Below are 22,937 nucleotides of genomic sequence, written 5' to 3'. Positions count from 1 at the left end.
AAGAGAGTAGGAATGGAATAGAGTATCAGGGTAGGAAGCATAATGGACTGGCACAGGAGCACTCCATGTAGTGACATCTTCTCCAGGTTGCACTTCTAAAGGTTCTGTTTATCCTTTTCTTGTTCTCCCTGTGTTAGAAGAGAGGCTTTCTGCTGAAGTGGAGTCATGGACAACAGGAGAACAATATGCCGGCTGGATTCTGAGTTCAAGGTACAACTAAAGGAGGGGAAAGGGCTATTTTTTAACCTGACAGTCTGAGTCACATCTATTGCTCTTTCGAGTTAGAAAGGTTCTAGCTTCAAAAAAGGGACGTGGGTGGCACTGCAGGTTAAATCACTGAGCTGCTGGGCTGTTGATCAAAAGGTCAACATTTTGAATCCGCATGATGGAGTGAGCTCCCGTCGCTTGTCCCAGCTCCTGCCAGTCTAGCAGTTCAAAAGCATGCAAATGCAAGTACTGTAGATAATTAGGTTCCACCTTGGTGGGAAGGTAACAGCATTCCATGTCTAGTCATGCTGGCCATATGACCACGGAAAGTGTCTACAGACAAATGTTGCCTCTTCAGCTTACCAATGGGGATAAGCGCTGGCCCCTAGAGTCAGACATGACAGGACTTAATTGTCAAGAGGAACCTTTACCTAGCTGCAAAAGGCAAGAGGATGGATCTTTCCGTATCAGCAGGAGGAGGACAAAAATCCTGTTCCATCCAGAGTAAATGTGTATAGCCCAGCATGAAATCATAGTCAGCAGCTGTTTGAAAAGTAGAGGCAAGCTTTGTGGGTAAATGACAGTGAAGGCCTCAACACCAAGACATGATACAACATTCTCAGCCTGGGCTTTGGTTGGATAAGGCATGTTCAGCTCCCACCTGTGGGTGATGTATTTAAAGCCAAGGAGAGCTTCCCAACAAGGGGTTGCTCTTCTTCGTGGCCTCTGTGAATCACACGCTGGGTGATTCGCGCCTGTGCAGAGCCTCACTGGAAGATTCTAAAGCTTCTGTGGTAGCAATAAACACATTAGAATAAGCCATCCCCACCTGTATAAGTATGTTGGTGTCAAGTGTCCCCTTTCAGTTTCTTTCAACCGCTGCCTTGAGAGCCTCTTTCTCCGTTTCTGCTTCTGTGGGTAAAGTGAAAAATAGCTTAATCTTGATTCCTTTTATTTCATTTTCTTTTAATACAATTGTACAGCTAAACAAATATATTTTTATACTTGTTTAGCTGTACAATTGTATTAAAAGAGGACACTTCTCGATACAGAGCATGTTACCATAGTCTCTCGAGACTGAAGGATGCCTATGATGACAGCTAAACAAGTACAGTGGTGCCTCGCTTAACGGGTGCCCTGTTTAATGACGAAACCGCTTAGCGAGGAAGATTTTGCAATCGCATTTGCGATTGCATTGCAATGTTCCCTATAGGAAAAAATTGCTTTGCGACGATCGGTACCCTGTTTCGGTTACTGATTTTCGCATAGCGATGTTTTTCCTACAGCTGATTGGCGGTTCCAAAATGGCTGTCGGGGGAAAAAAGGCCGCCCACTGTGTTTTGGGACGGATTCCTTGCATACCGGGCAGCGAAAATGGCTGCCGTATGGAGGATTTTTTAAAGGTGAGTTTTAAGCCCATAGGAACGCATTGAAGGGGTTTCAATGAATTCCTATGGGCTTTTTATTTTTGCATAGCAAACGAAATCGCTTTGCAGCGATTTTTGCTGCACGGATTATCGTTGCTATGCGAGGCACCACTGTATAATATTTTTACTTTAGACTATCAGCCGCTCCCCCCCGATCCAATTCATTTTTCTTTATTGTTTCTTACTAATTCATGGTCCTTTTGGGCCGTTTAAGCACTGTGCTGTATGTGATAATAAGATTCCACTTTCTGATGGACACGCTAAGTGCCTTTTCAGTTTGAGAGAAGAACATCAAACTTCCTCCTGTACCCATTGCAAAAGCTTTAAGTATGGAGTTCTTTGATCTTGCCTCTGTAAGCTAAAACTCCGACTTTGGGAACAATTCTTACAACCAGTTCAAATGGCCCAACCTCCCTGTAGGGCCACTTCCTAAACCAAAGCCATGGAAAAAGCTGTTGATGAATCATCGAAACAACAACCATTGGCTACACCAGCTCACTCCGATTCTCCATCTGCATTGTTTTAAGACCTTGAAGACACACAAAATCAAAATCCTTGATACCGAAGCCCTCAATGTTGAAAACAACTTCTAAACGTCAGAGGCCTTGTGGAGCTGCTCCAGCTCTGGAGCCTGCTCCTCCGAAATGAGCTAAACAGTCTAAGCCTGCAGCCATCCCACCAAAACCACAACAACTCTCTGAATCAATTTTGGTTGGATCACCCTCAGATGATGACGGAGTTCCATCCATTCAACGCTGTTCTCAGTCTCCAGAATGGAACGATCGACTAACGTCGTCTCCTCCCAGTCCTCAACCTTCTATTCCTTCCAGCAATCCTTCAGTTATTCCATCACCCGAGGATCCCCATCCCGAACAGCTAGACACCGTTCCATATTTGATGCCCTCGGATCGCCCACCGATCCCTAACCAGAACCGTCAACATCAACAATCTTGACAGCTCGCTTCATTGTGTGTGGTTCAAACCCACACTCAGCATGTGCATCGGGTTGCCATTTGCCCCGACCAGTGCTCTGTACAACAAACGGCACTGACTAGTCGACCAGGTGTTTTACCCGGTCCGATAATACCATCTAGCAGTCAGCCTACCTCTCAACAACCATCGGTGTCAAAGCGGCTACATCACCGAGATGTTGCTATACCTCAGCCTGCTCCCCATTTGGTACTGAAAAAACCTAGAACAGATGAGCAAATTTCTTCCACACATGAGGCTTTTGAAGCCCCAGCCTCCTGATAATTTCCTACTACAATAGATGACGGAAACCACTCTTCACGCTCGACATTGCCGGCATCCGTTTATTCTACAGCTATGCCATCGCATCAGAAACCTCCATTTTGACATCACAGAGACACAGGCTCTGATATCGACAATCTTCAATATCCATCCTGGTCCATGGACACTCGCTCCATTCCGTTACCTCAGCACAGTTCCTGTCCTCCAATAAATCCAAGTCATCAACCCCGGCACTGTTACAACACTGGGCTCGACACCGAGGTCCATCCCTACCAATCAAGGTCCATCGGCACTCAACCACCGTATTTTGATGTTGATCATCCTCGACATTGACAGATGTCCATGGACATGCTGCCTCCATCTATTTCAATTCATAACTGCCAATACTACGAAGCTCAGCCTCTCAACTCCAAAGTCGATCAACAGTCCGTTGACACTAGACGTGACCTCAATGGCTCTGACCATGGATCTCGACCGCATACTCCATCGGTATTACTTGTCTCCCCAGAGTCGACATTGTTGATACTGACCTGCTGTTACCAGCAGAGGATTTCCAGACTTATGCCCAACTTATGATTCCCATAGCTAAATCCCTCGATCTCCAAATCCACCGACCATCAACAGAACCAGCCGATCATCTATATGATCCAATCTCTAAAAATACAACCACTCCGGTGCACATATCGATGTTACCATCTCTCCTTAGTACTGCACAGAGATCCTGGACAAAACCAGCTTCCTCCCATACCATGTCTAAACGGATTGATAACCTCTAATGAACCCATGACCCAGGAACCATTTTCCTTCAGAAACAACCAGCTGCAAATTCTATATTTGTCGAAGCCTCTCAATCCAGATCTTGACACCGACAATCTCTAATATTACCAAATAAGGACAGTCGACAAATAGACTCCATGGGTAGATGGCTTTACTCTTCCACAGCCTTCACCATGCGAGTCACTGATTATCAAGGAGCCATGGGAGCTTATCAACTCTTCCTCTGGGACAATATGTCCACCTTTATTGAATCCCTACCAGAGGATAAAAAGACACTAGCTCAAACCTTCCAACAAGAAGGTTGCCAAACAACAGATGCTTTCCGCCTGCCACACTGTAGACGCTATAGGCAAGTCCATGGCCACTTCAGTATCCCTACACCATTTTTCTGGCTCAGAACAGCTGGCTTAGCTGAAGATGCTCGGGCACCTATCGAAGAGCAGGTCTCTTTTATGCTGAAGCTGACGATATACTAGAAAACGTACAAAATAAATGTTCAGCAGCCATACGTTGGGGAGTCTGCCCTTCCTACCAGCAATGTCCTCTAGAAAATCAATGGAAACGATCTTATAACTCATTCCAGAGGTTCCAACGAGATCCTACGAAACAAACCTCTTACAATCCATACTTCAAAAACCAAAGAACCAAACCCCGGCAACAGCCTGTCACTAGGCAAAATGACCGAAAAGTCAGATACCATGTTTGATGCTCCTCTGACCAAGATCACCACACACCCCACCAACCCTGCCCTTTGGAAACACTTACCTGCATGGGAATCCATCACTGCAGATTTCTGGTTACTCTCCACCATAAAAAACGGCTACAGCATCCATTTCTTCGAACTTCCTCCAGCAACACACATCGTCACTCCTCCATCACAACTTCTGCAAGAAGAAATAACTAATTTATTCCTCAAAGATGCCATACAACCTATCTATCAAAACAACAGCGGGTTTTTCTCTTGCTATTTCACCAACCCCAAAAAGGATGGGGGACTTCACCTTCCTCTAGATTTAAGATCATTAAACAACTACATCATTACCACAAAATTCTGTATAGTTACTCTAGAATCAGTTCTTCCCTTACTTTGAAAAAAACAACTGGTTCACAGTCATAGGGGCGTGGTGGCGCTGCGGGCTAAACCGCAGAAGCCTGTGCTGCAGGGTCAGAAGACCAAGCAGTCGTAAGATCGAATCCACACGACGGAGTGAGCTCCCGTCGCTTGTCCCAGCTCCCGCCAACCTAGCGGTTCGAAAGCATGCAAATGCAAATAGGGACCACCTCGGTGGGAAGGTAACAGCGTTCCGTGTCTAAGTCGCACTGGCCATGTGACCACGGAAGATTGTCTTTGGACAAAACGCTGGCTCTATGGCTTGGAAACGGGGATGAGCACCGCCCCTTAGAGTTGAACACGACTGGACAAAAATTGTCAAGGGGAACCTTTACCTTTACCACAGTCATAGACCTAAGAGATGTTTACTTTCATATTTCAATACATCCCGCACACAGAAAATTCCTTGGTTTCCGACTTGGATCACAAGCATACCAATTCAAAAGGCTCCCATTTGGCCTTGCAACAGCTCCAAGAGTATTCACCAAATGCATGGCACCAGTAGCTGCTTACCTCACACTTCAAAACATTCTTGTCTTTCCATATATCGACGACTGGCTCCTTGTAGCACACTCACGTCACAAAGCTTGATGAGATACCTGTTTCACCCTTGCTCTTCTTTGCAATCTTGGTTTAACTGTCAACAAACAGAAATCAAAATTAAAACCTACAAAAACTGTACATAGTCATGCTCATAGACTCCACACAAGCTCGTGCTTTCCTCCCTACAGAAAAGAGACAGAACCTCTTCACCTTACTTCACGGTTTCACTCTGCATGCTTTGATACCTGCCATAACGGTGCAACAAGTTCTAGGCACCATGGCCTCTATGACATCAGTTGTACAGCATGTACATCTCAAAATGAGATCTCTCCAATCCTGGTTTCTGGCCCTGTTCGATCCACTAACACTCTCCTCACACTCTCCTAAGAGTCACTCCAGAACATGGCCTCTCAACTTCAATGGTGGCATTCCCATACCAACCTTTCTATTGGGCAACCATTCCAACAACCTAACCCGCGAATACAAGTCACTACCAACGCCAGTCGCACCAACTGGGGGGCTTATTGCAAATCCCTCACAGTTCACGCCAAATGGTCTCCCAAAGAGAAACTGCTCCACATAAATGAGTTGGAGCTACTAGCCATCATAAAAGCCTGCAAAGCTTTCAAAAACCTTCTTGTAGAAAAAATGGTACAGATTGCCACCGACAACACCACGGCAATGTACTACATTCTCAAACAAGGTGGCACCCACTCCCCAGGTCTCCTCTGCCTCCTTTGGGAGTGGTGTCTACAACATTACATCTGCATCATAGCCTTACACATCGCGGGTCAAGACAACGATCTAGCAGACTCGCCCAAGCTCACAAGTGGGAACTAGATCAATCAGTATTCTGCCAACTGTGCTGGAAATGGGGCACACAGATTTTTTTGATTTCTTTGCCACCCGAACGAATCAGAAATGCCAACTGTATTACTTCTGAGTGGGAATAGGCAAACATTCCCAGGGAGATGCATTTGTCAGCCCTTGGCCCAAGACGCTTACCTACCTTTTCCCGCCATTCCCTCTTCTCTACAAAGTTGTCGATGGTCTACAACAAGACAAAAACAATGCCATCGTTATAGCCCCTTGGTGGCCAAGACAAACTTGGTTCCAGTTCTCTGCAGTGTCTCATCAGATATCCACCATCTCCCCTGCCTGCCGCACCTTCTCACACAGAACAACTCCTAAGTCCTACACCTGGACTTACCTGTTCTGCACCTGGCAGTGTGGAGGATTCCCCCTCTCTAATGAACGTTCTTCATCAAGCCAAAAAAACATCCACAAGAAAAGCCTACCTGTACAAACAGAAGAAATTTCAATCCTTTACCAAATCTTCCTCATCCCCCATCAATCCATCACTTTCCACCGTTCTCCGCTTCCTCCTACATCTCAAATCCAAGGGCCTCTCCATCTCATCCTTGAGAGTCTACCTTTCGGCAATAATGTCATACCAACTTCCAAATTCTCAGCAGCAAACTTCTTCAATCATCCAACAACGAAATGTGTTCTTAAAAACCTCCCTCATATCTACCCCAATACTCGACCTTCACAATGGTCACTAACTCTTGTTTTGAAACAGCTTACCAAAGCTCCTTTCTAGCTTTTAGCCGCAACTGACTTAAGCCTCCTTACCTTCAAAACAGCTTTTCTTGTAGCCATCACTTCAGCTCCATGAGCTAGTGATTTGGCAGCTTTACATTATGACTACTTTTATATACAGTTTCCCCTCAATAAGGTGAAGTTATTCATGGACATTTCCTTTCTTCCTTCCCAAAGTTGTCTCTCAATTTCATCTCTCCCAGCCGATTTTCCTTCCTTCATTTTTCCCGTCACCTTTTTCAAACCAAGAAAAAATACTCCATACATTGGATGTCAGATGCTTTTTATCTCCAACATACTCAACCTTTTAGACAGTCACCTCGTCTTTTCATAAGCCATCAACTATCTACAAAAGGCCATCAGCTGGCTTCCGAATCTATCTCCAGATGGGTCGCCTCTACCATTCATTTGCCTTATCAACTTGCTCGAAAAACAGCCCCTAGAGTGGTTTGCCCTCACTCCACCAGAGCAGTGGCAGCCTCTACAGCCTTTCTCCGTGGCGTACCTTTTCTGGACATCTGTGCCTCTGCCATTTGGGCACAGCCATCCACGTTTATCCGTCATTATAGACTTGATATCCGGCAGAAGTCTCATGCAGCATTTGGACATGCTGTTCTAGCTTCTACTTTGGCATGACACCCCGCCTCTGGGGAAGACAGCTTTTTAGTCACCTAGGGTGTGATTCACAGAGGCCACGAAGAACGACAGGTTACCCACCTGTAATTGTAGTTCTTCAAGTGGACCTTTGTGATTCACACATCCCGCCCGTCCTCTCCTCTGTCACGCCATTTCTGCTTACTATTAAGCAGCGGTTGACAGAACTGAAAGGGGACGCTTGGTGCCAAGGTACTGTACTTATACGGGTCGGCAGGGGCTTATTCTAATGTGTTTATTGCTACCGCAGAAGCTCTAGAATCTTCACCCAATGTGTGAATCACAGAGGTCCACTCAAAGAACTACAATTACGGGTGGGTAACCTATCGGTTCTACAGTCCTGCACTCAATTAAACACAGATTTCTGTGTGGTGTCCCAGTTATATTGTCTTCCACTCGCAATCTTCCTGTTGATGGCATTCCAGATGCACACCCAATTGCACTACAGGCACATGCCTAATAATGTGACCATGGTGAATTGTGCAATTTTACTTACATTTGTGTAAATCACCAACAGGAATCTGGCCACTGTGTTGGAGATATAATATTTCCTTTTCCTCTTCTCCTCTGCTTCACATCCTCCTTTTGGTATTGCCTCCTTTTTTGTGGGCTCTTCCCCTTACTCTCCCTGATCCTATGCCTCTTGAAAATTTCAGGGGCCTGGAAACAGTTCCCCGTGGCTGGTCTGTATCCATGTTCACAGACCAGGTGTGGCATGACCTACCAGGCTGTGACTTTGTGCTGGATCTCATTGGACAAATAGAAGAAAGCAACTGGCCCTCTGATTCCACCCCAGAATATCCCATAACCCCAGAATGGGATAAAAGCTCCTTCAAACACAAGGCTTCAGATAGGTGAGTAAAATTCCCTTTCTTCCTTCCATCTTAAATTCATGGAAATCTTACTTCTCTTGTGACTTTGCTGGCTTTCTTTTTTGGACAGGACATTCTTGAACATACCTCCAGCACCAAACATTAAGGCTCCTTCCTTCCCTCCTCCATCCCTGCCTCCAGATTTTGACAGCAGTGCCCACTCAGGTGAGCCCCTGTCTTAGGACATGGTTTCAAGTGCCTCTTAGCAACAGAGGGGTATATGCAAAAATGGTCATCTCTGGTTTCTGGAGCTTGAAGCTATGAGGACTCTGTGTGAGTGTTCAGCCAGGAAGTCCCACTTGTGACTGAGGTATTTATAGCAAAAGAGTTGATCCTGAAATCCTACATTACTGGAAACTCAGAATTTTACATGGAGTCCTAGGTATTTGCAACCCTTCTGTGTTTTCTCAAAGATGAACCAGATCCATACATGCCTCCTATGTTTCTTTATTAACAGATCTAGGAGCCTTTCATGTGAAACTATTGAAGTGTTGAGAATGTAAAATTAGCTAGGAGAAATGGGTGCTGTAGATTTTGTGTGTGTGTGTGTTATTATTAGATTTTTAGGATCTTTTCTCTCATACTCTCAATTCCCCTCTCAGGGTCAACCACCAGTTCAAGATCCATGAGAGAGCTTGATTACTACGTGGATGACCTCTTTAGGCCACTGTCCAGGGCTCATCTGTCGGTAAGTTCAAGGTTGCTTCATTTCCTGCTCCTTTTCTCTTACAATAAGAATGATTAACTCAGGGATCCATGCTTTTACCATCAGACTTGTATGGAAATGAGGAACAGCATGGGCTGTGGATTGTGCCCATTGGGGTTAATGTATCAGAAGGTATACTACTAGCCAATGATCAACAGACAAACCTAAGGACAAAACTGAGCATGTGAGTTGGATAAGTTGTCTACTGAGTCTTTTTCCCTCTTTGCAGGATATGGAGAACGAGGGAAGTTTGACAGAACGCATGAAAGGAGGTGGCCAAATCGGGCCAAATCGGCAGGCAGGCTTTCCAGGTGAGACTTAGGGCAGTGGGAGGGGAGAACCAAGGTTTGGTGCCAGGTGGGAAAGCGCTGTGCCTCATCACAGGTTGTTTCTTTCAATGGATGTTCACAGTGGCTCTTCTTAGGGCAGGGTTCCAAATGCAGCTAAATAGCATATAAAAGTTCCGTTTTCTGGAATTTGAAGCTACGAGAGCTGAATATCATTGTTCACTTAGATTTGGACTTGCAGGTGGAATTTCTATAGTGAAAATTACCCTTGAAAATATGTTTTTTATTCTACAGTTGTTCTGTTTCAAACATGGAATTTGGCATGGGACCCTGATGATGTCTGTCTTCTATTTACAACCTTCTATATTTTCCTGCTGCCTATGCTTTTTTTAATTACAGTGAAGGCTGGTGGCTCTTACATTAGTGAGTCTGTAAATTCACTCCAGGGTTTACTCTATGCTTCACAGGACCTGTTAAAGTTACCAAAATATGTCCCTGAGATAGGTTCAGATCATTTGGAGTAAACACCAGAGTGATTCATCGTCTGCCTCCATTGACATCAGAGACACAAGCCAGCAGTGGTTTGTTAGACAATCCTAAGCTCCTCTGTGGAATTAGGCTGGCACAAACATCAAGCTATTAATGCTGTTGGCATTGACTGCTAATACTTTAGATTTTCTGGTATTTGGTAGGTGTAGCTATATGAAAAATGTTTTGGCCTCTCAAGGGTTAGGGATAGGGTCAAAGGCTGAATATGATACTGGTTTACTTGTTGGGTTTTGGGAAGTCACACACGCATGTATCAATGTTTGCACACACATGGACCAGTGATCCTCTTCCATTGCATGAAGGAATAGGAGGGCTTTCTCCCACCTGCTCCCTCAATAGTCCTTTGTTTGCTCACTGGCAGTAACCACCAGCAGCAGCAACCATGGGAGGAGAGCCATCTTGATTAAATCAATGAGAAATGGATGGTGGTGGGGAATTTGGGGACATCAGCAGGGTGGGGTCAGAGCACTTCTGTAGGGAGGTCTTAGGGCCTGGGGCCTGCATGTGGCTCCTGGCCACAGGGAGTGCACCCTTACTTTCATATGCAGTTCAAGATGTGGATGTCTGTCAGGCCTGGAGGATTGCAGCTCTTCCAGACTGAGACTCCCAACATCAACAATATCCTTCCAAGACTTGGGCTTGCTGTGCCAAAGTCTCCCTCACTCCAGCTCCAGCTCCAGTGAGGTAGAAAACTTGGATCTTTTTCTATTAACAATAAGCATTTCTAAGAGTCCTCTGCCTTCTCTTTTCATTTGCAACGCCATTGCACTTTATTTCTCTGCACAATGAAATGGCTTTCCTTCCTCAGAGTCAACCAGCAGGAAGCTTTTTTTCTCCTTTCCTCAGGATCTCAGCATGTTCCCGGTTGTCTTGTTGACTATCTTCCTTATCTGACTTGTAAGAAGATGCTATAGCTTAGATAGGGGCTTATAGGCCTGAGCATTTTAAACCCTTCTTTGCTGCTGCTTTATTGCTTTCCCAATCTTCTCTAGTCATTCAATTAATTAGCCTGTCTCTGAATCACAGCCAAGGGTTTACTTTCATTGTGTGATATTTGTGCTATCCTTTTGGAGGAAGATATGCAGTGAGGTACCAGAAAAAGCCTTTGCTGTTGTGTGTCTATGTGTAACATTTTTTAGTTTCCTTGTGATGAGCAAATGTGATTGCTAAGCAAATTATCTATTTTAATATGATGGATATGGTCAGTAGTTTAAGTATAAGGCATACTGTTAAAATATTTGAATGCATGAAAAAGTTCTGTTTATTTATGCCTCCTCTGTTTACCTGCGCTCCACACTGCCATTAACAGAAACAAAATTTGTCCAATGTGTGTGGGTAGAGTCATCAGTGAATTTTGTTGATAGGCTTGGAGGTCAATTTTGCATGAAGACAGCCTTTCCTTCTGTCCCCCAGGCTACTCAGGGATGATGACTGTGCCAGGTTACCCATCTGTGCCTGTCATGGGGGGAATGATGCCTACAACGATGCCAGTCATGCCCGGGCTAGGTGGAATGGGAGCCATGCCAGGTAATTAAAAAAAATCAATCAGAAAATGGATTAAGGCAAGAATGACAATCATGTGAAGATTTCTGGAGAAGAAAAGGCCTTTGTTTGCTAAATCCTATGCTGTTTGTTATGTGCCTTCAAGTTGTTTCTGAATTGTGGCAACCCTATGAAGAGCTTTTTCTTTTTTAAAAAAATTATTTTTAAAATGATGCCAAATTCTCCAGCCCCATGCCATGCCAGGAAGAAGTCTGTTTGGTTGTTCTGTTAACAGGAAGGGGCTGCATATTAGAAACATGCTATGTCTGTGACTTTGTCATTCTCTCACTCTCTCTGTCTCAGCTATGGTTATGCCACAGCCTCAGCCTGTGGTGCCGTCGGTGGATCCCAACCAAATGGCAGCACAACAACAAGCCTTCATCAACCAGCAGGCCTTGCTTCTGGTGAGAGAGAGAGAAAAAAAAAGATTTAACATGGGGATGGGGATAGTGTGGAACTCCGGATGTTGGATGGCCACTCCCATAGCCTTTATCCTTGGCTATGCCGCTGGCTAAGGCGAGTGGAAATGGCAGTCCAGCAATATCTAGAGGGTGTATAATGAACATTATAAACTTAGAATTGCTGCTTTCTTTTCCATGATCTTCCTTTGCCTGCCAGTTAGTTTTGTCTGCACACAGCCACCGGAAGAAATTATTTGTTATAGGACAAAAGCCTAAAGAGAGTATCCTCTGATCTAGTGTCAGATTTTAGAGCTGCTGGTTTCAGGACCTTCTTATTGTCTCCTTTCTCCATATAGAGAACATATTAAAACTATTTCTGTAAGAGAAAGCTGGGAAACTTGTGGCCCACCAAATATTCCTGTCAGCCTCTGCAGCATGGCCAGTGGTAAAAGGTGATGAGAGTAGTTGTTCATCAGTATCTTGAGGGCCCACTCCTGCTAATAAGATTTATTTCACCTTTCTGTTGCATCTTGATATAAACCTCCCTGTCCTATACTGCATATGAAATCAAATAGCCTGAACTGGCCAGTATGAGGTGTGTGGAAACTAGATCCACTTGTTTTTCATGAAGTCTAGTCTGTGTGTACTTAGGACTCAAGTGAATGTGCCTTGACCATCACTTCTGCCAGTACTATCACTTCCTTTTGTTTTTGTTTGACGTTTTCCTTTTAGGAGGAGAGAGAATAGCAGGAAAAGCAACAAAGAGAGGGAAAAGATGGGCATGTACAAGGGGGCGGGGTGGGGGGAATCAGAAGTGAACACCTTGTTTTAGGGGAAGGCTAAATGTAATTTGAGTTTTGTGAATGTGAAGACTGTTAGTAAAATACAACAAACCAACTGGATGCCCCCAGATGTTTTGGACTACAGTCCCGTCTCTGCAGTTAGCATTGCCATTGGTGACAGAGCTGCAGTTCGAAACATCTGAAGGGCATCAGGTTGGAGGAAGGTGGACCCTGTGTCAAGAGCATGAGTGCCCAGGGCACATGAGACTAATGAAGTATTCGGTGTTGCAGGCTCAGCAGATGACTCTTCAAGCCATGACAATTTCCCAGCAGCAGCGAGAGCGACAAGATCTGCAAAGGGAGAGGTCCCTGGAGCCCTCAAGACCAAGGCGATCATCATCATGGAAGAGGTCCCCTGAATTTCGAAGGTCACGGAGAGCTTCGCCACCAAGTTCACCTGAATTTCCAAGGCCAAGGCGAGCCTCACCAAAGAGGAGGTCACCAGACTCTTCAAGGCCAAGATATGCATCTCCCCAGCGGAGATCTCCTGAACTGTCAAGAGCAAGGCAAGGGGCACCAAGACAGAGGTCACCGGAGGAATCATCAAGGACAAGGCGAACAGCATCACAGGAGCATTTTCCTGAATCTTCAGGGCAAAGACAAAATTCCAACTTCACTAACAAAGATGTCTCAGTGCCTGACTTACCCGCGTCTCCACTCAAGCCACCAGCACCGGTACTGAGTTCAGTGTGTCCCAGAAATTACCATCCCCTTTGGATAACCTTTTCTGAGCAGCATAAGAGGAGTGGGCAAAAGGTAGCAGGGTGGTGACTAGTTTTAAAGTTTAGGGATTTCATCCTGACCATCCTTATAGGCTAAAGAGAATCCCAACATGTAGGCAGCTGTGTTGATCCATATCAATAAGCTGTTTCTTATCCAGGAACAATATTTCTGGACAGCCTACGAGTTGCAATGGTCCATTCAAAACCAAGCCGCCACCAAATACTTTGCATAACATCCAACACAATTCGCACCAAGATAATTATTGCTGAGGGAAGTCGTCCTTCCCCGCCCCCATCACCACCACCACCTCTGCAGCTCAGCTTTGAGAGAACAGGGGGAAGCCTGAAGTGGGTGGCAGATGATATTAATTCTCCCCTCTAATCAGAAGGTCCTGGCATTTAGACCCTTTGTCAAGCCTTGGCTTTCCTACACTGCTGATCAGACAACAAACAAAAATGCTTCCTTAGTTCAGTATGTGAGGCTTGACAAATGACATTCCCCAAGTATAGTTTAGACTTGAGTTTTTCCTCTGAGGAGCTTGCTGTGGCATGTGTAGGGCTAACCCATTCTCCTTGTGGTTTCTCACCAGTATGCTCAAATAGCAGAACAGAGCATCTGCTGTCATCGGTCTAAGCCCTCTGTTGGTACATAGAAATAGTAAATACGTTTTAAAGTTTTTGTACCAATTTATATTATTCCTGGAACTGACCATACAGCCACAAATTACATTATTTATTGGGAAAGAAAACAAACAGAAGGATGTATCCTTGGAAATGAGTTGGATACATTAGCATTTCAGTTCAGTATTCTTTTACAGTTGAGTACCTGATAACCTTATGTCCTAAAGGGGGATGGGTGTGTCAAAAGAGGTATATTTGCATACTTTATTTTTTAGTATTTTTATTTTAATTTTTTTATGCAGTGGTTATGAACCCTAAATACCTATTTATTTTGCCTCCTCCCCATGGTACTTAGGGTGGCCATGGAATATTGTTGCAGTCCATTAAACAAAAAGTTGCCTGTGCATCAGAAACTTAATGCACCAGGGAGAATTAGAATCCTTTCCCTGATACTTAGTTTTATATGTCAAGGGATTTATTCACTTCTAAAAGAGGAAAATTCAGCCATGTATGTGCTTTTCTGTACTTTCAATTTCTACTGTCCAGAGGCAGGTTTACCATTCTTTAAAAAATGGGCTTAAATTTTTGACATGTGCCCAAAATACAAACTAGGAGATGGCCATAAAAATACAAGCAATGGAAAAAGGCTGCTGAGTGTTTATATTTAATATTACATTATCTAGAGCAGTGGTCCCCAATCTTGGGCCTCCAGATGTTCTTGGACTTCAACACTCAGAAATCCTAGCCAGTAGAGGTGGTGGTGAAGGCCTCTGGGAGTTGTAGTATAAGAACATCTGGAGGCCGACAGTTGGGGACCACTGATCTAGAGGGATGGTTCACTGACAGAAGAATTAAGAGTGGAACAGGTGTGGGTGGTGTGGAGATCATTACAAATCAGAAGAACTGCTTGGGTTTTGTTTTTTTTTTTTTGGTTAATGTGTTGTGATAAGATGGTTCCCAGATCATGCCCTACTCCAGACCTGTATTTTGAGAAGGCAGGTCTGGAAGTGAATCTGAAACCTGCAACTGAGCTTGTTCCATAAACCAGAGGCACCAAATAATCTGCCTCTGCATAAAATAGTAGAGGTGAGATCAGGGTCTAGAATCATTCAGTGAGGCCTCACTTAGGGCTTCTTCTGTATTCTAGATCCAGATTTTTAAAGAAGAACTGTACCCAGACGTGAAGGCAGACTCCCTTTCTAAAGGGAGTTTCCAGAAGAAGGTTGAGTTTTTCCAGAAAATCGGTGAGTCGCCTTCTGCTGTTCCTTCCTTTATTTTTATCATGTTGGTATTTCCTAACTTTCCTCACCAATAGAAAGTGTTTTCCTTGTTACTGTTTTTTGTTTCCTGCTCTGTTCTGTGGTATGTCTTTTTAAGTATTTTGCTTTGTATGTGTCTGAGTGTATTCCTGGTTTGTTTATTTATTTAAAATATTTTTACCACACTTTTCTCCTTAAAAGGGTATAAACAGTATGCCTAATTCTCAACAGGGAAATAAATAACCCTAAATAAAAATGGGTGCTTGCATGATTACCTCAGCTGACATATCAACCTTGAGCTTCCTTCTAACTGTTTGGGATCAGGAAAATAATTTCCTCAGTCCTTAAGAACATTGATTCATTCTCTGTAGCATGCGACATGCTTTACAATCCCATGGATGTATTTTATTTAAATCTTTCCTACTTTCTTTGTGTAATATTATAGCCGTAAAAATAAAATAAAAATGATGTCGCAATCTATTTATCTTATCAAACCATCTCTAAGAATGTGTTTGATTTCTTAAGTCTCTTCTAGTCTCCGTGGACTGTTCTACAGTATTTGGTGCTTCTAACTGGACAGATGCCAACAAGCTCAGAGATACTATGATTTAAATCCTACTGCTTTGTTAACCCATGGAAGGCAAATACCATCATGTTCAGCAGCTTCTAATTAGCAATTGACAGGGCACACCACCAAGAATGATAGCTAGAAGCAAGTGAATGTTACACATTTTGCACACATAGCAAAGCAATGAGATTTCTGCCTATGTATTTAAGGGAGCCTCCAGTGCTTGACCTTCCTTCTCTCCACAGGGCAGCATGTGGAGACTCCTGCGAAGAAAGAAACTCCCCCTTCCAATAAGTGGAGTCGTCCAAAACCACTGCAACCAGAGGAACAAGAGAGGCCTCAAACAGCAAGCTCAGAACCAAGTTCAGGTACAGCCTGGCCAAATGTAGCCAACACATATGTCAGAAGACCACGCACAAAGTAAGGTGGCCCTTTCAATAGCCAGTTCCTCAAAACTGCTGGAAAAAAGCGAAGAGAAACATAACACCTGGGGGGGGGGGAATTGTACGCGTATAAATATTTGCAAATAATGGTCAGATTTATTATATGGACAGAGTGTTCCAAGAAGGTAATGATGGCACACAGGCATATTAACGTGTTGAGGATTACTAAAGCTGACCATCATCTGCACTGAGCAACCAGGGCTTCTCTGTGGCTTTAATTTTCTGTTCTCCCCCACCTGCTTTTACCTGCTGGGGAACATGGGTGGGCAACATCTGGCTGGATGTTGGACTATAATTCTGATCATTCCTGACAATTTACTATCTTTGTCAGGACCGGTTAGAGTCTCTCTCTCTCTCTCTCTCTCTGTGCTTTTTAAACTAGCTTCTTACTTCTCCTCAGGATTGACACCTCCTACACAGAAGAAAACTGAACCAACCCACGAGATACGGAGCATTGTTCAAACACGTCCACTCCCACCACCAAAACCTGACAAGCCTCTTAGGTGAGAAATGGGCTTGGCTTGCTAAAAGCATTATACCACTTCTGTAAGATGTCTGTAGAGGCAGATATCCCCACAGTCGCTGGCCAGAGAACCTCCAAACCTTTCATGGGTTTCTGTGGCAGATGAGCTGGCCCTGCCTGGACAGTGAACCTCCAAAAGCAGCTAACCAACAAGTCACTGCAGTCCACACAAGCAGAGGTCTTAAGACATTCTCCTTCCAGCACAGGAGCAGTAATAGTGCTGCTGAAAGTACATATGAAGAGGACATCTATAAAGAGGGTCCCTGAGGGTAGGCACACTGTTGTGTATGATTCATTGTTGCTTCATCCGGTGGACTCACAAAAGCATTTTTTTAAAATTTGGCTTGCAGAAATGTCTCAAAGCCCTTTGTGAAAAAGAAGGATCCAAAGGAGGAGGCTCTGGCAAAGCTGGGGATGGTGGGATTGAGTCCTTCACCAGTGAGTCTTCTTTGCTACTTCCATCCCAGTACTGACACATCTGTAGCTGTTAAGGGTCTTGCAGTGGCCAAAGCTCTGTCAGAACTGACAAACCCCGTGTCACTCTGGGTGGCCTTGGGCAACTCGTGATCTATCAGAATAGAGTGCCTGACAAAACTGGGAGGGTAAAAATAGTATAAACCCACATATCCCCCTCTGAGCAATGTGGAAGGAAAGTTGGATAAAAGTGTAATAGGTAAATAACAAAAAAATAATAATTTGTTGAGGAAGTCAGATCTCTTGGCTTTTCTTGACAAAGGCTATGTGAGATCACTGTTGCTACTATGTTTACACCTTTGCTTTTGGAGCACTTCTAAGAGAAGCTTAACAGGGTGGGTTGGAAAGAGGTTTGTGAGCCTGACTTGAGAACTGGACGATTCACCACCGACTCTAAAGAATGTGGCTTTGGAAAGTAAAAACAAACTATAATTGCCTTTACGATGTCTTGCAGTGTGAAGGATGAGTTGTTATTGATTTGGTTATTTTGTTTAAAGCTCCAGTCAGGACTATTTGCAGAGTTATCCAGTGAGGTGGGTAAACTGATGCCTCTTGACTTTTGTGACTGGGCGGAAGGTGGTAATAGCTGAGTTGCATGAAGTAGTGTACTCTTCTGTATCCCATGTGTTTGCCACACACTGCTAGCTATAGGATATTTGAGAGAAACTGTAATCTTGCTGGTGTTACCTGTGGCTATTTGTGCTGCTTTCTTCTTCTTTCTTCCCGCCCCCCCCCGCCCCAGCTACCTTCTGCATCGCCTGAGAGGAACTCTCCTCCTCCACAAGGACCACCTGCCAAGCTGTCCAGCTCCATCAAGGAAAAACAGCTGCCCCTCATGAATCTCTTTGCTCGACCCTCACCCATCTATCCTCCAGCTTCAGCTTCTGAGCTTCCTCCCCCCACTGCGCCACTGCTGCCCCCACCTCCACCATCCTTTCCTTCAGAGAAAACCACCGTGGAAAAAACTAGCTTGAAAGGTAAGATCCTGCAACCTTCTCTTTGTGCAAGTTTCTATTGGCAAAGATGGGTGACTTGGTCCTGTTGGTAATAGGCATTATGAGTGCTTTCTCAATGGGAGACAACCAGTGGCAAGTATTCAGTTTATTACTTACTGGACATGGTTATTTTTCAGGCCTTATCCCCTCTGATTATTTTTAATAATTGGGGCTAATATATTCTAGTCTTACATGTTTCTAATGGCAAAAAAATAAAGTTATAAGCATGAAACAGTAGTTTTTTTTCAATATGCATGTTATCTATTTTTCAGACCAGCTTTTTTATATTTGGCTTTACTATTTCAAATAATAAATTAACCTGGAGGTCTAGTACTGAAAGGCGGTGTACAATTGCACCAAAACAGGAAACAGTATCCTTTTAATCATAACTTGTTTTTGCGTAAATTTTCTCCGAGACTTTGTGAAGAGTCTAGATTATAAAAGCATGCTTTTATAACCCAGATTCTTTTATAAAGCTTTTATAAAGTGAAACAGGGTTTTTTTTTTTTTTACAAAACTAGACAAGGTCCGCTTTATTTATCTAGGAGAGAATATGATATGAGACAGCAAAAAACTCAGACGTGGCACAAAGTCTTGGCTGTAGGCTGCTTTGAACGTTCCTTTTGGTAAAAAGGGGGCACATAAGGGCTGGAACAAATGCAAAGCTACTTACCTCATGTCTGTCACATTTAGGCTCAGGTAGGACAATGGTGGACGATGCCCATGTGAAAACCCAGCTCATCAATCTCTCTCCTAGTGTCAGCTTCTCCTATGTTAACCCCAGTTGGAAACTCTTCCTCCGCAAAGAGGTATGTCGGAACCTGTCACCTCCCAGGGCTTTCAAGAAGTGTTTAGTTGTTAGAATGGACATATCCATCTTTGCCAATGACTGCCTCAGGTGAGAGCACCTCATGTGGGAGGGGAAGCCTGGTGGCTACATGTCTTGCTATGGACTACTCTCTCCCTGTACTAAATTCTACAAGGCTGGAATGAGAAGAGCCCTAGAGAAATGGGCCCAAAGAGGTTAAAAATGAGAATAACTTCTGAGTGGTTTGGGAAGCACTAGTACAGAAAGGAGATGTTAATCCACTCACTATGACAGAGGTTGATTTAGACTGTTTGAAAACAGTATGCACACCTACCTGTTTTAGCCTGAGGAGGACAGCAGATGAAGAGTGGAATGAGTTTGCATCTCCTTCCCGGTTAAGAGAAAGAACTGTGTAAACAAGGTGTTACTTTTCCGGGATCTTCACCTCCATTGTCTCCTTCAAAGCAGAGCTTGTGTTAAGGCACTTGGCTGCTGGTTGGTTTGAGTAAAGATTGATTACTACATATTTTGAAGACATTTTTATTTGATTTTTTTCCTCAACAGGTTTTTTATCCCAAGGAAAATTTCAGTCATCCTTATTGCTTGAATCTGTTATGTGACCAAGTGAGTATCCAGGTGTGAATGTGTGTATGAGAGCACGAGTGAGTGACAGATTGAGACTCAGAGGGAGAGCCACTTGATCCATGATCCTCCTTTTCTTTCCTCCCTTCCTCTACTCCCTTTTGTTTCCATTCCTTACCCTTTTCAAGCCATGAAGTGCTTTCATCTTTTTTGCTACCTGTTTCAAAGCTTCCAGCTCAACATTGTCAATAGGAAGGGGTGCAAGTCAATGTTCTTTGTTCCTTCCCAGATCATCAGAGACACATACTCAGAGTCATGCGTGCGGATCTCCAGAGAGGAGAGGCGTAAGATGAAAGACCTGCTAAGTAAGCCACCTCTTAATCTGCTCTACCTTGTCCATTCTCCCAGACATCCTGGGAATGGGGGGGGGGGAAAGAAGTACAGTTTCTATCTGAAATGGAAGAAGATTTTTGGATGCAATAGTTACACATTCGTATATGGGAAGCATTGTGTATAAACAGGACATTTGTCTATTTCCCAGCACTATACAATAACCCTATCATGCAACTCTTAAGATTTCTTGGGATCTACTGGTGGGATTTATATGATGTTAGTGTTGAGCTCTGAGGCACATGAACCACACACACACACATGCTCTTTCTACTTCTTCATTCAGTGGTCCTAATCCAGGTTTCTGGAAAGAGAGAGAGAGAGAATCTAACCTTCCTTTTCTTCTCCCAACAATCTTGGAACAGGATTGCTGGACTGGGGAGGAAGCTAAAGCCCCCATCCCATCCCATCTGTCTTGGTCTGAACCTCAGCACAGTATTCTATGGAAGAGGGAGTGCAAGAAGAATCATCCTCATGCCCCTGTCTTGCCAACATGATCAGGCTTTTAACAGACCATTAAAGAACTGATGGGCACGCTGTTGGGAATACTGGAATGAGGCACAGAATCATCCTGTGGCCCTTGTCTCTAACACAGTTTTGGCAGGGGCATCGGGAAGGGGAAAAATTAAATTCAGGGAGTTTTGAGCCCCTGCAGCAGATAACACAGTTTCTGAGGGCCACAGTTTGCCAGCTTTTGCTTGAGGAGAAGACCCAGAAGTCACTTTTCCATTGAGTTCATGTTGAACCTTAGTGGTCCCTGGGGCTTGAGGTTGACAAATAGCGAATAGCAATACCAGCAACGTATGCAATGAATTCTTCTCCCTCTCTGAAGTCCAAACCTTCCCTCAGCAGCTCCACTTTAGGTCCAGACGAGTAGGGTAGTAGCAGAATATCATTCCTACTAGTCTTTTAAACCACCTTGGTTAGAAAGAAGAGAGGAGTGTACAAATCAGATACATGATGCAGAGAGTATTGTGGGGTGTGTTTTTTTTAAATGCTGTTAAGACATATTCTTCTCACCACTCAATTTTCTATTAAAATACAATTCTCCTTATTGGACCAAATGCTATTTTAAGGTGGCTCAATTATTCATGTTAAGCAATTGTGACAATGCTACCTGGTTTAGTTCACTGGGCTGGGAGAATAATGGAAATGTATTATATTTGCTTTATTTATTAAATATATGAGCAGTGCATACATGCAGCGCAAACAAGCTATAATAAAACTAGAATCATAGAATAGTGGAAGGGGCCTATTTGGCCTTCGAGTTCAAAGCCCTGCTTAATGTAGGAATCCAAATCAAAGCCGATCTGACAGATGGTTGTCCAATTTTTTCTTGAATGCCTCCAGTGCTGGGGGGCTCACCACTCCTGGGTTTCCCTTGTCGCACTGCTCAAACCATTCAGAGGTTTTTCCTGATATTCATCCGAAATCTGGCTTCCTGTAACTTGAGCCCCTTATTACATGCAATCTGTAATTATTGAGAACAGATCCTTCCCCTCCTCTGTATGGCTATTTTTCCTCTCTAGAAACTCCTCTCTCACACACTCTCCATTCTGGCTGCAAAGCTATTGTGTTGTCACCTTCTCCAGATTCTGATCCTTGTTTCAACACCTCTGACACTTAAGAACTAAGAAGTTTTATTTATTTTGCACAAGTTTCAATAGACACTAACCTGCTTTTTCACATATGAAGAGCTGCATCTTGCCTCTGAGGTCCATCTATGTTTATGACAAACAAAATTTGTTAGGCTTTAAAGTGCCGCAAACTCAGCTAGACCTTGGGCTATTTCATTTAAAATCACGAAGTGGCTGAAATCTAGTCCTAAGTTGCAACTGGAGTACACCTGTTGAATCAATGGAACTTGCAGAGGAGTTTACTCACCAAATCCCTGCTAATTCAGTGGGTCTACTTCAGTTCTAGCTTACTATTGGATTTCAGTCAGAGAGTCCTAAGTAGCAGAGACCACCTTGTTCAGTAACATCCACTGAAAAAAATATCACTAGATTGATCTGGACTATTGAAGCAGTCTTCCTTACAGTAAAGGATTAGGAGCCATTAGACTTAACCCAAGAACCTGTGATCCTATTAATACATTTTGGCTTCAGAATGTAAAGTCTCTGCTTGTGGAATTTAGGTTTTCTTCCTGGAACATTTGAACAGATTGACACTCCTTATCTTTGGTTATTGACTTTGAGCCCATGTCTAGTGTAGTGACAGTAGTTTAATGCTACCAGTGAGCAATCTCTGTCAACAGTAAAGTTGAGAAATACCCTGTCTCTGCCTCTGATTTTGCTCCCCTTGAATCTCTGGCAGTGGGCTTCAAGGTAGGCTTGGATGCCAGCTCCATTCCAGAAGATGGAATAAAGAAGAGGATTGTGGTGGCTGCTCGGGATAACTGGGCCAATTACTTCTCTCGCTTTTTCCCAGTTAAGGCAAGTCAGACTTATGTATGGTTGGTTGACAGATTGAGGCCTTATTCCTTTAGAGGAGAGAGAATTTTTTGCTGTTTGGGTGGGTGGTCATCTTTGTTGATTAAGCTGTTGTTGGCTCTGTGGCCTTTTCCTTGCTCTGCTTGGAAAACTGGCATGCTGTAGTAGTTAAAAGTGAAAGTTGTAAAATATGGAAGTCAAATGGGAGATTTCAGTTATCCAGTCAGCCTGGTATCAGTCCCAGGGAAAATTATAGAGCAGATTATAAAGTGATTACTCTGCAACCACCTTGAAAGCTATACTGTAATAACTAGAAGCCAACATGGATTTGTCAAGAACAAATCCTGCC

General features: G+C 43.8%; 1 protein-coding gene across 1 annotated transcript in view; it reads left to right on the top strand.

The window, feature by feature from the left end:
* The window catches only part of LOC110085191 (unconventional myosin-XVB), a 70,667-nt gene that overhangs the window by 21,609 nt on the left and 26,121 nt on the right, over positions 1-22,937 (top strand). The window contains exons 13-29 of the mRNA XM_072990542.2: positions 138-210; positions 8,229-8,426; positions 8,515-8,609; positions 9,047-9,132; positions 9,380-9,461; positions 11,400-11,513; positions 11,832-11,932; positions 13,003-13,446; positions 15,262-15,358; positions 16,187-16,309; positions 16,785-16,887; positions 17,258-17,345; positions 18,124-18,358; positions 19,070-19,185; positions 19,749-19,808; positions 20,056-20,131; positions 22,473-22,591. Of these exons, the coding sequence (XP_072846643.2) occupies positions 138-210; positions 8,229-8,426; positions 8,515-8,609; positions 9,047-9,132; positions 9,380-9,461; positions 11,400-11,513; positions 11,832-11,932; positions 13,003-13,446; positions 15,262-15,358; positions 16,187-16,309; positions 16,785-16,887; positions 17,258-17,345; positions 18,124-18,358; positions 19,070-19,185; positions 19,749-19,808; positions 20,056-20,131; positions 22,473-22,591 (2,210 nt within the window). The remainder of the gene's footprint in view (positions 1-137; positions 211-8,228; positions 8,427-8,514; positions 8,610-9,046; positions 9,133-9,379; positions 9,462-11,399; positions 11,514-11,831; positions 11,933-13,002; positions 13,447-15,261; positions 15,359-16,186; positions 16,310-16,784; positions 16,888-17,257; positions 17,346-18,123; positions 18,359-19,069; positions 19,186-19,748; positions 19,809-20,055; positions 20,132-22,472; positions 22,592-22,937) is intronic.

Source organism: Pogona vitticeps, chromosome 2 (genome assembly GCF_051106095.1).
Source record: "Pogona vitticeps strain Pit_001003342236 chromosome 2, PviZW2.1, whole genome shotgun sequence".
Lineage (NCBI taxonomy): Eukaryota > Metazoa > Chordata > Lepidosauria > Squamata > Agamidae > Pogona > Pogona vitticeps.
The sequence above is the reverse complement of the archived record's forward strand: the minus strand, read 5'-3'. Positions and strand labels throughout refer to the sequence as shown.